This window comes from Mobula birostris, chromosome 18, assembly GCF_030028105.1.
Source record: "Mobula birostris isolate sMobBir1 chromosome 18, sMobBir1.hap1, whole genome shotgun sequence".
NCBI classification, from domain to species: domain Eukaryota; kingdom Metazoa; phylum Chordata; class Chondrichthyes; order Myliobatiformes; family Myliobatidae; genus Mobula; species Mobula birostris.
The window spans coordinates 60,112,493-60,126,967 of NC_092387.1; the positions used below are offsets into that span (position 1 = coordinate 60,112,493).

Consider the following 14,475-nt stretch of genomic DNA (forward strand, 5'->3'; position numbering starts at 1 on the left):
ATGGTCCACTCTCCTTTCCTATCATATTTCTTCTTCTTCAGCCCATTACCTCTTTCAACTATCCCCTCCCCACTCCCCACACATTCATCTTCCCCCCTACCTGGTTTCACCTATCACCTGCCAGCTTTTACTCCTTTCCCTCCTCTCACCGTCTTGTTCTACTTTCTTCCCTTTCCTTTCCAGACCTGATGAAGGGTCTTGGCCTGAAACATCAACTCTTTATTCCACTCCATAGATATTCCCTGACCTGCTGAGTTCCTCTAGCATTTTGTGTGTGTTGTTCTGCAGTTGGGATGTTTGGCAAGGCTCCTTGGTTTATCAATATCAGTTATTTCTCCTTTCTGCCAACATTAAGTCTTGCATTTTTATTGGGAATCGATGCAATGATGATATCTGGTGCCAAATGATCCTGATAGAATACAAACTAAGTACTGATGATTCAGATTATATTACATTATACAATACAGATAGAGCCCAAACAACCCATTATGGTGGTACTGGCTGTTTGAGAAGTCATTTAATGTTCCACACCTCACTTTCTCTTTAGCCCCTGCATGAAAAAAAATAAAAGGCCTAGTATTCGGTGATCAGCATGTCCCAGGATCAATGCGAGGATCAAGGCCCAAGGTTTGATTCGGAAGTCCGGATGCTGAGGTCCATTGGCCAGAGCAGAGTCTGTGAGTCCGCTGGTGATGTCAAAGCCCAGTATGTGTGCAGACCCAAGTCTGTTGGAGGCTTGCCGGCCTGTCCTGGGTTTAAAGGACTCTGTGTGTATGTGAGTGAGAGGAAAGGATGGGGTTTGTTTTGCTGTTGCCTGTTGTGTTCTGTGCTGTTCTGCTGAACATTGTGAGCATGCTATGTTGGCACTGGAATGTGTGGCAATACTTGTGGGCTGCCCCCAGCACATCTTCAAGTGGGTTGGTTGTTAATGTAAGTGACACATGTGTTTCAATGTACAAATAAACTTGAATCTTGAGTTTATTCCTATTTCCAGTACCTATTCAATGCATTTTGAAAGTTCCTATTGAACTTGATTCCACCAATTATTCAGACACTGTAAACCAGAAATACCAACTCACTGCCAGAATCATTTCCTATTTGTCCTTTCAGTTCTGTTACGGCAGAAAAATCAGTTTCTCTTAATCTTTTCCACAACATGATTGGTTTTGAACATGTTTATTGTTTATCCTCTTAATTCTTCCAGCATCTCCAGCCTCTTCATAAAAATGATCTCTCTCAACCCTGAAGACGCAAGAGACTACAGATGCTAGAATCTCTTGAAGCTCTCAGATCCGCTGTTCCTCCAGCTTTTTCGTGTTGCTCCCTCATCCCTGTTTCAATCTAGTCAATCTCTACCAACTTCCCAAAGACTTGAGGCATAATTTGCACATTACAATAGTATGGTTTGGTATCATAGTGATCAAGTTATTAGATTAATATCCAGTATCCTAGTCTAATGTTAACATCTAGTTATAATTTCTCTGTGCCAACTCGAGAACTTAATTTCAGACAAACAAACGTACAATAGATGCTTCCTGATGAAGGGTCTTGGCCCAAAACGTCGACTCTTTATTCCTCTCCATAGATGCTGCCTGACCTGCTGAGTTTCTCCAGCATTGTGTGTGTATCACTCTGAATTTCCAGCATCTGTGTCTATAATAGTTTTGGGCCCCTTATCTAAGAAAGGATGTGCTGGCATTGGATAGGGTCCAAGAATGAAAGGGTTAATGCGTCAGAGCATTTGGTGGCTTTGGGCATATATTCACTGGAGTTTAGAAAAATGAAGGGAGATCTCATTGAAACATATGAAATATTGAAAGGCCTAGATAGAGTGGGCATGGAGAGAATGTTTGTAAAGTTGCAAGAGTCTAGGACAAGAGAGCACAACCTCAAAATACAAGGACATTCCTTTTAAACAGAGATGAGAAGGGATTTCTTTAGCCAGAGGTTAGAGAATCTGTGGAATTCATTGCCACAAGTGGCTGTGGAGGCCAATCATTGGGTATATTTAAAGCAGAGGTTGTAGCTTCTTGATTAGTAAGGATGTCAAAGGTTACAGGCAGGAGAATGGGTTTGAGATGGATAATAGATCAGTCATGATGGAATGGCGAAGCAGACTTGGTGGGCCAAATGACCTAATTTTGCTCCTATGTCTTGTGGTCTAATTAAAAGCTAACATCAGTAGTGAATACCAAGAAATCACTGGAAAGATGTAAAATCCATCTGTACTTGGGGAGAAAGAAATATGGCATCTTTATCTAATCTGGTCAATGTGTGACTCCAGACCCAACATTGACCCTATTTACTATTAAGAATGGACTGCATATACTGATCTTGCTAACAATGCTCACTATTTGTGTTCACATTGTATGCAATATTGCTGCTTGAAACTATTGATGATACCTTCCCTGATATTATTGATGTTTGAGATACGTTTTACAGGTTGGTGATTTAGCAGATTTGATGTATTCTGTTTGCTACAGAAGTCCTCCTATAGTGGTTTCACCTTTCAAACTCTTAAAGTACCCCACCCTACAACAAAATGAAAATAGTCTGGCTCTATTTTTAGTGCACCTATAGTCCATTTTCAGCAATAAATTGTCTGTGTGTTTCATGCTATTGGATTACTGGTACCAAATATGCCTATTTTCTCCGCTGTCTGTATTATCTCCAAATGTGTTATATGAAGCTATGTGGTATATCAGGGGGTCTCCCAACCCTTTTTATGCCATGGACCCCCACCATTAACCGAGGAGTCCATGGACCACAGCTTGGGAACTCCTGTGCTCTATCAATGGGCTTTGGAGGGTTGAAACTGTGAGATTATGTTCCAGTGTGGAAGTGAGTCCCAATCTCAGATTAAGGAATTGAAATAAACAGATATGTTTTCTAATTGCCTTTGAAAGCAGTTAGATTGTAACTGGTTCAAAACAGAAGACCAAAATCATCAATTTTATTCTGTCGTTAAAGCAACTTCACACCCAGGTTAAGCAAACACAGTTTGTAGTCAAATCATGTAGTCAAGTATGTTGCAGTCAGAGTTTATATTGCCTTATGATATAGAAGGAAGTTGTTTGAGTTATTGGGTCTATGCAGACTCTCAGAGCAAGCCCATTTCCCCTTTTATTAACCTGTTAACCATTTTCTGAACCACTATCTTTTGTGATTTTTCCCACCTACAGTATACCAGGAGTTAAGTTATAGTGGCCAGTTTACCCAACAAGCAACCAGCACATTTTTTTGGGATGTGGGAGGAAATCAGAGCTGCTAGGGAAAACCCCAATGGTCACTGGGTGGATGTGCAAGCTCTAGAAAGGCAGTATTGTCATGCTGCCCAGACCTCAAACTGGGATACCCTCTCTTGCCAAAGCAAAATGCCTCCAGGCCATAATCAGTGGTGATGATTTTTTTTCCACATGAGTTAATTGCCTTTTAAGTCATTCAAAACAGCTAGGCTCTGTAGGAGTTACATAAACCAGGCCAGGTAAGAATGATGGACTTAGAAGAAAATAAGACCACATTTTTACATCAACTCATTATTTTATATTGGCTGCTGGCATTTTATTCCCAGATTTACTTAATTAATTTGCCCAGTTGCCATGGTGGGATTTGGAATATCTAGGTTACAAGCGCAGAATGCTGTCATTCTCCTCCAACACCTCATACCTGGTAGAGGATGCTTGCTTCCACTAGGTGCTCTGAGCTGACAAAGGCGTTTTGCAATGACACAGAAATTATTTTAAACCAAACCTTAAAATCTTGAAGGTGAGTTTGAATGAGACCTATGACTCAAAGGCACTGTACTGTAGTGGTTAACATAATGCTATTACAGCACCGGTGGGGGTGGGGGTTCAATTCCCACCTCCGTCTGTATGTCCTCCCCGTGACAGCATGGGTTTACTCTGGGCGATCTGGTTTCCTCCCACATTCCAAAGATGTATGTGTTAGTAGGTCAATTGGTCACATGGGTGAAATTGGACAGCACAGAGTCGCTGGGCCTATTACAGTGCTGTCATCCCTAATAAATCCAAAGAGACCACAATAATAATTTAAAAACCCAATAAACGTAAATGTGTAAGATACCTTATATACATAGATTATGTACATATGTATGTACATAAAGTGACACTAGGCACAGGAGTGCCTGTACCTGAGGTGACAGACAGGAAATGATGAAGTAGTGGTGGCTGGGGTGTGGAGGGGTGGGTTAGTGGGTGGAGCTGTTGTTCAGCCTTACTGTTTGAAGAAAGTAACTGTTCCTTACACATCCCAAAGATGTATGGGTTAATTAGGTTAAGCAGGACACATGGGTGTTAAATGGGCAGCATGAGATCATTAGGCTGAAAGGGCCTGTACCTCCAAAACAAAAATTCAGTTCTTCTCTTACAATCTCAAAATATGGGAGTCAAAAGAAGAGGGGTAAACCTCTACCAATATTACTAAAGATACCAACTAGCATTTAGATAATTAAAGCAGAGAATGGTGGAAACACTCAGCAGGACAGGCAGAGTCTGTGGACAGAGGAACATAGATAATGTTCCAGGATGAGGGAAACACAAGATTAAAATTAAGTTGCAAAGAAGGTGTGGGTGGGTTGTGATGGAAGGGGCAAAGGGAATATAGGTGATGGGGAGGCATGGATAAATCATGGAGGTTCTCTGGTCGAGGGGTTAATGGGGGGCAGTAAATGGGTGATTATAAACACAAGAGATTCTGCAGGTGCTGGATATCTGGAGTAACACATCCAAATTCTGGAGGAACTCAACAAGTCGAGCAGCATCTATGGGGGCCGAGCACATTCAATAGGACCCCAGCAGAGTATCGGCATCTGCACAATCTCTTGTATTTGGCCTCTTGTGTTTATAGCTGGATCTGTGCCCCCTGGTTTTAGACCCCCGATTTAGACGGCTTTGACCATCTATAAGTTTTTTTTAAAAAATTAGCGCTTAGGCAATTTTTAGCTTCCAAACTAATATCCGCTTCTCAAAAATCCATGAGCTTCATCACATCCCCCTCTTTCCTCTCCTGAATCCATCTGTCAGTTAATCCCTCATCTGTTTTAATACATAAATAACTGCAGGCGCGGCGCACACTTCGGCTGTGTTAACAGCTGTTTTCACCTTGCAGCTTCTTCATGGAAACCTTCTTTAAAAACCAACCTGGCGCAGAATCTCCTACAGTATTTAAAAAAAAATTGCACCCTTTTCTCGATGAATCCCGAAATAAAACTGCTGCTTTCTGCGCCTCGCTGGTCCGTACAACTCTCGGGTGTTAATTGTGGTTACTCCTGACATCACCAGCGTGAACGCGAAAAAAAAGTCGTCTTCCTTCTGTGCAAGGTTGCTACCAACAGAGCGAACGGAATCGTGTGTTTGAGGAAGCAGTAACGCTCTGCTCTGGCAGCGTGAAGTAATCTGAAAATTGCAAGCAGTCGAGAAACACACCAGCGGATTATCGTCTTTGAAAATTCTTCTCCCGAGAAACGTCTACCTTGTTATCACAGTATCAAAATTTACATACCTCCTCACTCAGTATGACTCGCCTCCGGTTTAAGGACGCTTTTTGGGTGAGTGAATTTCGCTGTAAATGTTTAAAGGCACATATATCGATCCAAAATACATATTAGAGTGTGATCAAACGTTTTGTTTTCATTCTGCGTTGTTTCAGGTAATAGCAAATCTAACTTTGTGTTATGAAACAATCTCTTCCTTTTAAACGTGGGAAAGTAGACTTTTTTCGCGTTTAAACCAGCAGCCAATTAGTTCAGGAAGGTAACTAAATTCAAGTGGTTTGGTTTCACATTATAGACTCTATGTCCCATTATAAGTCTATACTTGACCCATTTAATGAAGTAATTACCGTTTCCCAAAATCCAACCTAAAAATAGTTCCGCACTTCATAGCGACTTTCAACCAATTAATTACATTTGTACTTTCTGGTAACCAAAGTCCGACTGAAACGGAGCCCTTGGACTGGAGTACTGGAAACAACTAGGGGACGTTAACTGAGGGTCATGGGCGCAGCAATTCGCTGAGTAATATGCTTTTCTGCATCGCAATCGGACTGAAGGGCGGAATTACAATTGCCTGATAGAACGTCAGCCGGGAGCCAAGGTGCATTGCAGAAATCCTTGCGGTTGATTGATGGCTGAGGGTGGTATGTCTGAGAACGGGAGCGAGAGAGAGAAGAATGGTGATCTGAAAACATTGAGTTGAACATCGGGAGAGAGTGTGGAGTTCGGCTGCTACTGGAGAGCGAGGGGCTGGGTTGGGTGAGGAAACCCCAAAAGTATACTACCGCCAGGGGGGAGGGGGGACATGAGTGGCGGCGGAGCTATTGATGTGCCGGAATGTAATGGAACAGTACGGAAGAATTGACTATGTATACAAAGAGTGAAAAGGCGTTGCACGGATTATCCTTGTAAATACTTCTCTACGAACAAAGTTTATTCTGTTAAACATAGCTTTCTTAAAGCGGCGCACACAATTTAAGATGATTAGTAGTTTTGAATCGACAAAGATTTTAAGAGCCCCACCCTGCTCAGATATGACTGACTTTAACCAGTTAGATTCGGGGGTATTGTTATATTTACCGACTGATATTATGATGTTGGATCACGCTTTGTACTGATATATTAGTAGAGAAAAGTTGCCTCGAAAGTGTCACTGTGTCCCATTGCAGTCTCAGACTTGTTCTTAACTCTGGATTCCGAATAAATTTATGCTTCTGTGGTGACGCCATGAAGTCATTGAACTCAAAGGATGAGACAGAATCAGGTTTATTATCACTGAAGTATGTAGTGAAACTTGTTGTTTTCAAGACATGAAAATACTGTAGGTTACAAGAAGAAATATATATTAAAATAAACGAGTAGTGCAAGAGGAGCAAAATAGCGAGGCGTGTTTATCGGTTGGCTCACTGTCCATTCAGAAATATGATCGCAGAGGGGAAGAAGCTTTTTCTAAAACGTTAAGTGTGTGTCTTCAGGCTCCTGTAACTCATTTCTGATGATGCTAATGAGAAAATGGCATGTCCAGAATGGTGAGGGTATTTCCGCAGCCGTGAGTCATTGCCCCTTGGAGATGTCCCAGTTGTTGAGGTGGCTAGAGTCCACGATGGAACTAGCTCTGCGGCTTTTTTGATCCTGTGCATTGAAGTCTCTATTCCAAACAGTGATGCGACCAGGCAGAATTGTACATCAGTAGATATTTGCTAGGGTCTTTGGTGACATACCAGGTCTCCTCATGAAATACAGCCACTGACTTGCCTCCTTCATGATTGCATCAATATGTTGGGTCTAGGATAGATCTTCAGAAATGTTGATGTCCAGGTTTTCTTTAAAAAAAAGGTGATCAGAAAACATTGAGTTGGTCGTCACAGGTCTCTCAGTGGGAGAGTATTTTGGATATAGTGATCACAATTCTTGCCATCTCCCATGAATCTCAGCCAATGGTATGGAGAGGACCCCACATGCTCCCTCTGCCCGACTTCAGCAACGCTAAAACACATTCTGGTGGGCTGCAAGACCAGCCTTACTCAAGGCTGATACACCTGGCGGCACAACCAGGTGCTACAGTGTCTTGCAGCAGTGCTGGAAAGACAGTGGATGAGCGTCAACACTCTCCCTCCCCCTTCATCCCACTGGCTGTTAACAGCATTTGTCTGGGAAAGTGAGTGTCAAGCCAGACTCGATACATCGAGACCAGACACTGGGCGGCTAGGCAGAGCACGTGCTTGGAAGATGGTGGCAGACTTAGGCCAGAGGCTCTGCTTCCCAACTGAAATCACGGAAACCAACCTCAGACCAGACTTTGTGCTATGGTCAGCCTCATTCCATCTCGTTTACATCATTGAGTTTACAGTGCCCTGGGAGGATGCAGTGGAGGAGGCCTACGAGGGCAAGAAGCTGAGGTATGCTGAGCTTGCAGCCGATGCGCAACAATGAGGCTGGAAAGCAAGGGTCCGACCGGTCAAAGTAGGCCGCAGAGGATTTGTAGCCACATCAACATCAAGGCTACTCCGGGAGTTGGGAGTGCGAGGGAAGACACACCGACAAGCAGTCAAAGACCTCCCCAGAGCTGCTGAAAAGGGTAGTCAGTGGCTCTGGATGAAGAGAAAGGATTCCATCTGGGCCCCCAAGTGAGTGAAAGGCATCTAGGGGGTGAGCCTGGGACACCGGGATTCACTGCTGAACCCTCCGGAGGTGTCATGGGCCTATCAGCGAAACACTGAGGAAAGAGGGAGCCCACTTGATAACCCAGAAGATGCCACCTCTCACTTGGCCACCCCACAGAGTCTAGGCAGCATGTCTCAGGAGTGCAAATAAGGGATATTAACACCTAGTCCTACATAACATAGCAATTCCTTTACCATAGCATTGGAGAGGGATAGGAACAGACAAGTTAGGAAAATGTTTAATTGGAGTAAGGGGAAATATGAAGCTATCAGGCAGGAACTTGGGAGCATCAGGCAGGAACTTGGGAGCATAAATTGAGAACAAATGTTCTCAAGGAAATGTATGGCAGATACGTGGCAAATGTTCCTGGGATATTTGCATGGCCTTCTACATAGGCATGTTCCAATGAGATAGGGAAAGGATGGTAGGGTACAGGAACCGTAGTGTATAAAGGCTGTTGAAAATCTAGTCAAGAAGAAAAGAAAAGCTTATGAAAGGTTCAAAAAACTAGGTAATGATAGAGATCCAGAAGATTATAAGGCTAACAGGAAGGAGCTTAAGAATGAAATTAGGAGAGCCAGAAGGGGCCATGAGAAGGCCTTAGCGAGTAGGATTAAGGAAAACCCCAAGGCATTCTACAAGTATGTGAAGAGCAAGAGGATAAGACATGAAAGAATAGGACCAATCAAGTGTGACAGTGGAAAAGTGTATATGGAACCAGAGGAGATAGCAAAGGTACTTAATGAGTACTTTGCTTCAGTATTCACTATGGAAAAGGACCTTGGCAATTGTAGGGATGACTTACAGCAGACTGAAAAGCTTGAGCATATAGACATTAAGAAAGAGGATGTGCTGGAGCCTTTGGAAAGCTGGATAAGTCACCAGAACCAGATGAGATGTACCCCAGGCTACTGTGGGAGGTGAGGGAGGAGATTGCTGAGCCTCTGGCAATGATCTTTGCATCACTGTTAGGGACGGAAGAGGTTCTGAAGGATTGGAGGGTTGCGGATGTTGTTCCCTTATTCAAGAAAGGGAGTAGAGATAGCCCAGGAAATTATAGACCAGTGAATCTTATGCCAGTGATTGGTAAGTTGATGGAAAAGATCCTGAGAGGCAGGATTTATGAACATTTGGAGAGGTATAATATGATTAGGAACAGTCAGCATGGCTTTGTCAAAGGCAGAACATGCCTTATGAGCCTTATTGAATTTTTTGAGGATGTTACTAAACACATTGATAAAGGTAAAGCAGTAGATGTAGTGTATATGGATTTCAGCAAGGCATTTGATAAGGAACCCCATGCAAGGCTAATTGAGAAAGTAAGGAGGCATGGGATCCAAGGGGACATTGCTTTATGGATCCAGAATTAGCTTGCCTACAGAATGCAAAGAATGGTTGTACATGGGTCATATTCTGCATGGAGGTCAGTGACCAGTGGTGTGCCTCAGGGATCTCAGCAGGGACCCCTGCTGTTCTTGATTTCTATAAATGACCTGGATGAGAAAGTGGAGGGATGGGTTAGTAAATTTGCTGATGACATAAAGGTTGGGGGTGTTGTGGATAGTGTGGAGGACTGTCAGAGGTTACAGCAGACATCGATAGGATGAAAAACTGGGTTGAGAAGTGGCAGATGGAGTTCAACCCAGATAAGTGTGAGGTGGTTCATTTTACTAGGTCAAATATGATGGCAGAATATAGTATTAATGGTAAGACTCTTGGCAGTGTGCAGGATCAGAGGGATCTTAGGGTTTGAGTCCATAGGACACTCAAAGTTGCTGTGGAGGTTGACTCTGTGGTTAAGAAGGCATTGGCCTTCATGAACTATGGGATTGAGTTTATGAGCCGAGGGGTAATGTTACCGCTATATAGGACCCTGGCCAGACCCCACTTGGAATACTGTGCTCAGTTCTTGTCGCCTCATTACAGGAAGGATGTGGAAACCCTAGAAAGGGTGCAGAGGAGATTTACAAGGATGTTGTCTGGATTGGGGAGCGTGCCTTATGAGAATAGGTTGAGTGAACTTGGCCTTTGCTCCTTGGAGAGACAGAGGATGAGAGGTGACCTGATAGAGGTGTATAAGATGATGAGAGACATTGATCGTGTGGGTACTCAGAGGCTTTTTTCCAGGTCTGAAATGGCTAACACAAGAGGGCACAGTTTTAAGGTACTTGGAAGCAGGTACATAGGAGATGTCAGGGGTAAGTTTTTACGCAGAGAGTGGTGAGTGCGTGGAATGGGTTGCTGGCGATGGTGGTGGAGGCGGAAGCAATAGGGTCTTTTAAGAGACTCCTGGATAGGTACATGGAGCTTAGAAAAATAGAGGGCTATAGGTAACCCTAGGTAATTTCTAAAGTAAGTACACGTTCGGCACAGCATTGTGGCCCAAAGAGCCTGTGTTGTCCTGTAGGTTTTCTATGTTCTGAGTTTTTAAAATCTGTCTGTACATACATTTTTTTTCTTTCTTTTTTTGCTCTGGATCATCAACAAAATATCAGATGGCACTGTCAAAAGAAATTTGATCCCCTGTGACCAGAAGCAGATTTCAGCCATTTGACCCATTGAGTCTGCTCCACCATTAGCTCATGGCCTATTTATTACCCTGCTCAACTCCATTCTGCTGCTTCTTCCAAGAACCTTTGGTGCCCTTACTAATCAGGAACCAATCAACCTCCAATTCAAATATACCCAATGACTTGGCTCCACAGCTGTCTGAGACAACGAATTCCACAGATTCTCCACCCTCTAGTTAAAGAAACTCCTCCTCATCTCTGATCTGAAAGGATAACCTTCTATTTAGAGGCAGTGCCCTCTGGTTGCAGCTCCCTCACTATAAGTAGCCTCCTCTTCACGTCCACTCTGTCTAGGCCTTTCATTATTCGATAGGTTTCACTGAGCTCTCTCTTCATTCTTCTCAACTCCAATGAGTCGAGCACTGGTGAGGCCTCACTCGGAGTATTGTGAGCAGTTTTGGGCCACTTATCTAAGAAAGGATGTGCTGACATTGGAGAGGGTTCAAAGGAGGTTCACAAAAATGATTCTGGGATTGAAAGGCTTGTCATATGAAGAGCATTTGATGGCTCTGAGCCCGTACTCAGTGAAATTTTAGGAGGAATTTCTTTAGCCAGAGAATGGTGAATCTGTGGAATTTGTTGCCAAATGTGGCTGTGGAGATCAAGTTACTGAGTATATTTAAAGCAGAGGTTGATTGGTCAGGGCATGAAAGGATACAGGAGAAGGCAGCAGATTAGGGCTGAGAGGGAAAACTGATCAGCCATGCATGATGAAATGGCAGAGCAGAGTCGATGGGCCAAATGGCCTAATTCTGTTCCTATGTCTTATGAAAATTGACAAAGACACATTGTGCAAATATAAAGTAAATAATACACATGAGTGTAAACTCATGAGTTGGTGAATTAATTAAGCGTATGTCTGTAGTTTGTGGAGTCAGTTCAGAGTTGTGGTAAGTAAAGTTATCCACACCAGTTCAGGAGCCTGATAGCTGTAGGCTAGTTAGTCTTTCACAGGTTCACTTTTAAATCTTTTGGATCAAATTGTATATCATGTACAAAGTGCTTGTGAAGAGATAAGATGAGAGGATGCCATTTAGACTATTGAGTCTATGCAGCACATGTAGAACAGTGTCAGGTACTGCCCGGCAATTGGAAAGAATATAAATTCCAAATTTGATGGGAGAATCGTCTGTGATTCCACACCTTCTGTGACTCACTTTCAAGGACTCTACAACTCATGTTCTCAGTATTATTTTTGTTTTTGTATTTGCACAGTTCGGCTTTTGCACATTGGTAGCTTGTCTGCCTTTGTATGTGTATAATGTTTCCTGACTCTGTTGTATTTCTATGTACCTAGTATGAATATGTACTTTGATAGTAAATTTACTTCGAACATAAGTTTACTTTGAACTCCAAAACTTTTGAAAGCTTATTTCACAGTTTAGTACCGCTTGTGTAGAAATTGATTGGCATTGAAAATTACGTCATTGAAAGTGAGCCTAAATCTGGAATGGAAAGCAGTAGCCGTTTCCTGGTTGCAGCAGCACATTTGATCAGGCAGCAGATGCATCTATGTGCAACCCAGACGACTTTCTGACTTTAAAACTGCTGAGCTGAGACCATTGTGATTTGACCATCACAAATACATGGGTGGGGCTTGGAGGGCTATGATCCGGGTGCAGATTGATGGGACTAGGAAGCTCAAACTAGATGGGCCGAAAGGCCTTCTGTGCTGTAGTGTTCAATGACTCTAGTCCCCTGTCAAAATCCAAGCTGGTCATACATAAAAGGTCACTCGCACTGAACCTCAGTCTTTGCAAGCTGCCACAGAGCTCACTGGAGGCTGCTTTCACAGGCTGACAAACACTATTGCTCACCACAGACATTTCACTGGAGCTCAGCCGAAAAACTGGCAGTTGCAAGCTCTGCGTGAAGGGTCTGCTCTTCTTCTGCTGAATCTCTAAGTCATTGCTACTGGCTGGACCAAGCTGTACTCCACAGGTGGACGACTACGTCTGCCCATTCATCCAGGATACCTTTGTAGCTGGGAGTTTCTCACGAGGCTGCTTCCCTGAGCTCACAGAGCATTTCACTTCATTGTGGTCAGGCAGCACACTTCAGCAAATGGACAAATGATGATGAAGGGACTCCTGTACCAAGGAGTTTGAAGTGATTTGGTTTGTCACCAAATATTCTTGCAAATTTCTACAGACGTACCCTAGAGAACATTCTAACTGGTTGCATCACCGTCTGACATTGAGAGGCCACTGCACAGGATGCAGAGGGTTGCAAACTCAGCCAGCTCCATCACGGGCACTAGCCTGAAACAAGAGAAAATCTGCAGATGCTGGAAATGTGAGCAACACACACAAAATGCTGGAGGAACTCAAGCAGGCCAGGCAGCATCTATGGAAAAGAGTACAGTCGATATTTCTGGCCAAAACTCTTACCGAAATGTCGACTGTACTCTTTTCCATAGATACTGCCAGGCCTGCTGAGCTCCCCCAGCATTTTGTGATGAGCACTAGTCTTCCCAGCATCAAGGACATTTTCAAAAGGCGATGCCTCAGAAAGAATTCATCCAATGTTAAGGACCTCTATCACCAAGGATGCGCTCTCTTCTTATTACTATCATCAGAGGGGATGTACAGGAGCCTGAAGACATACACTCAGTGTATGAGGAACAGCATCCTCCCCTCTGCCATCATATTTGTGAATGGACAACGAACACACCCATGAACACTACCTCACTATTTTTGCTGATGAAGGGTCAGTTGTCCATGGATGCTGCCTGGCCTGCTGAGTTCCTCCTGGACTTTGTCTGTGTCACTATTTTTGCTCTCTTTTTGCACTACTTATTTAATGTATTTTTATACATAGTTCTTATTGTAAATTATAGTATTTTTATATATTGCACTGCTGCAAAAAAAATCATGAGATGTGTCAGTGATATTAAATCTGATTCTAATTCGGATCTAATTGATGTCTTATTCAAATATGTCCCACACCTTGAGAGTGGAGGAAAGAAGTGAAGTCTAATTGCTTGCAGTTATAGCCGTGCAGCCAACTGCTGGGAGCTACAGGAAACTCATTGGGTAAGCATAATGACCAAGGCACTTCCCACATGTGCATGCGTTCCTCAGAATAATTCACTTGCACTTTTTGTTCTGTGAGCGCAAGCTTTAGCTGCTGCAGCGAGACTTTGCAATGGTCATTTGACGCTCCAAAAATGGAGTCAACAATATCTATTTTAATGAATCACCCCATTATAGGCAGGGGTTGCAGGGAGATATGACTCAACAAACTATTCTCCTAATGGCTGAAGTTCAGCTCCTTGTGACCCTTATCCCCCTTTCAACCAGACTATAGCAGACCGAAATCCAAATTCCGCCTCTTCCTTTCAGCATCGGAATCAAGTTTATTATTGCTGACATATGTCATGAAATTTGTTGTTTTGCAGCAGCAATACAGTGCAATGCATATAAATTTTAATAAGAAATGTATAATAAAAAAAACAGGTAATGCAAACATGGTGTGCATGAGTTCATTGTCCATTCAGAAATTTGATGGTAGAGGGGAAATAGCTGTTCTTTTGATTCTACTGCTGTTCATAACTTTGCAGAATAATTTAAATTAAATTTTCATTTTTTTTGTAACTGTGGCTTCCGAAGTTTTGTTATTGCAGCAGATGTTAGATACAAAATTCGTTTTATGCAAAGAAATTGATATGATCTTGTTCCTTCAATGTATTATTTTCTAATGCCTGGGTTCTAATGCCTAGAATCACTG

At 42.9% G+C, this 14,475-nt stretch overlaps 1 protein-coding gene across 5 annotated transcripts in view; it reads left to right on the forward strand.

The window, feature by feature from the left end:
* Positions 1-5,333: 5,333 nt before the first annotated feature.
* pstpip1a (proline-serine-threonine phosphatase interacting protein 1a) overlaps positions 5,334-14,475 on the forward strand; it is a 121,857-nt gene continuing 112,715 nt past the window's right edge. For 2 of the 5 annotated variants that reach the window (XM_072282783.1, XM_072282784.1), the window contains exon 1: positions 5,334-5,566. In XM_072282783.1, the coding sequence (XP_072138884.1) occupies positions 5,534-5,566 (33 nt within the window). In that variant the 5' untranslated portion in view covers positions 5,334-5,533. The other 3 variants (XM_072282782.1, XM_072282786.1, XM_072282785.1) reach the window with 3 other exon arrangements.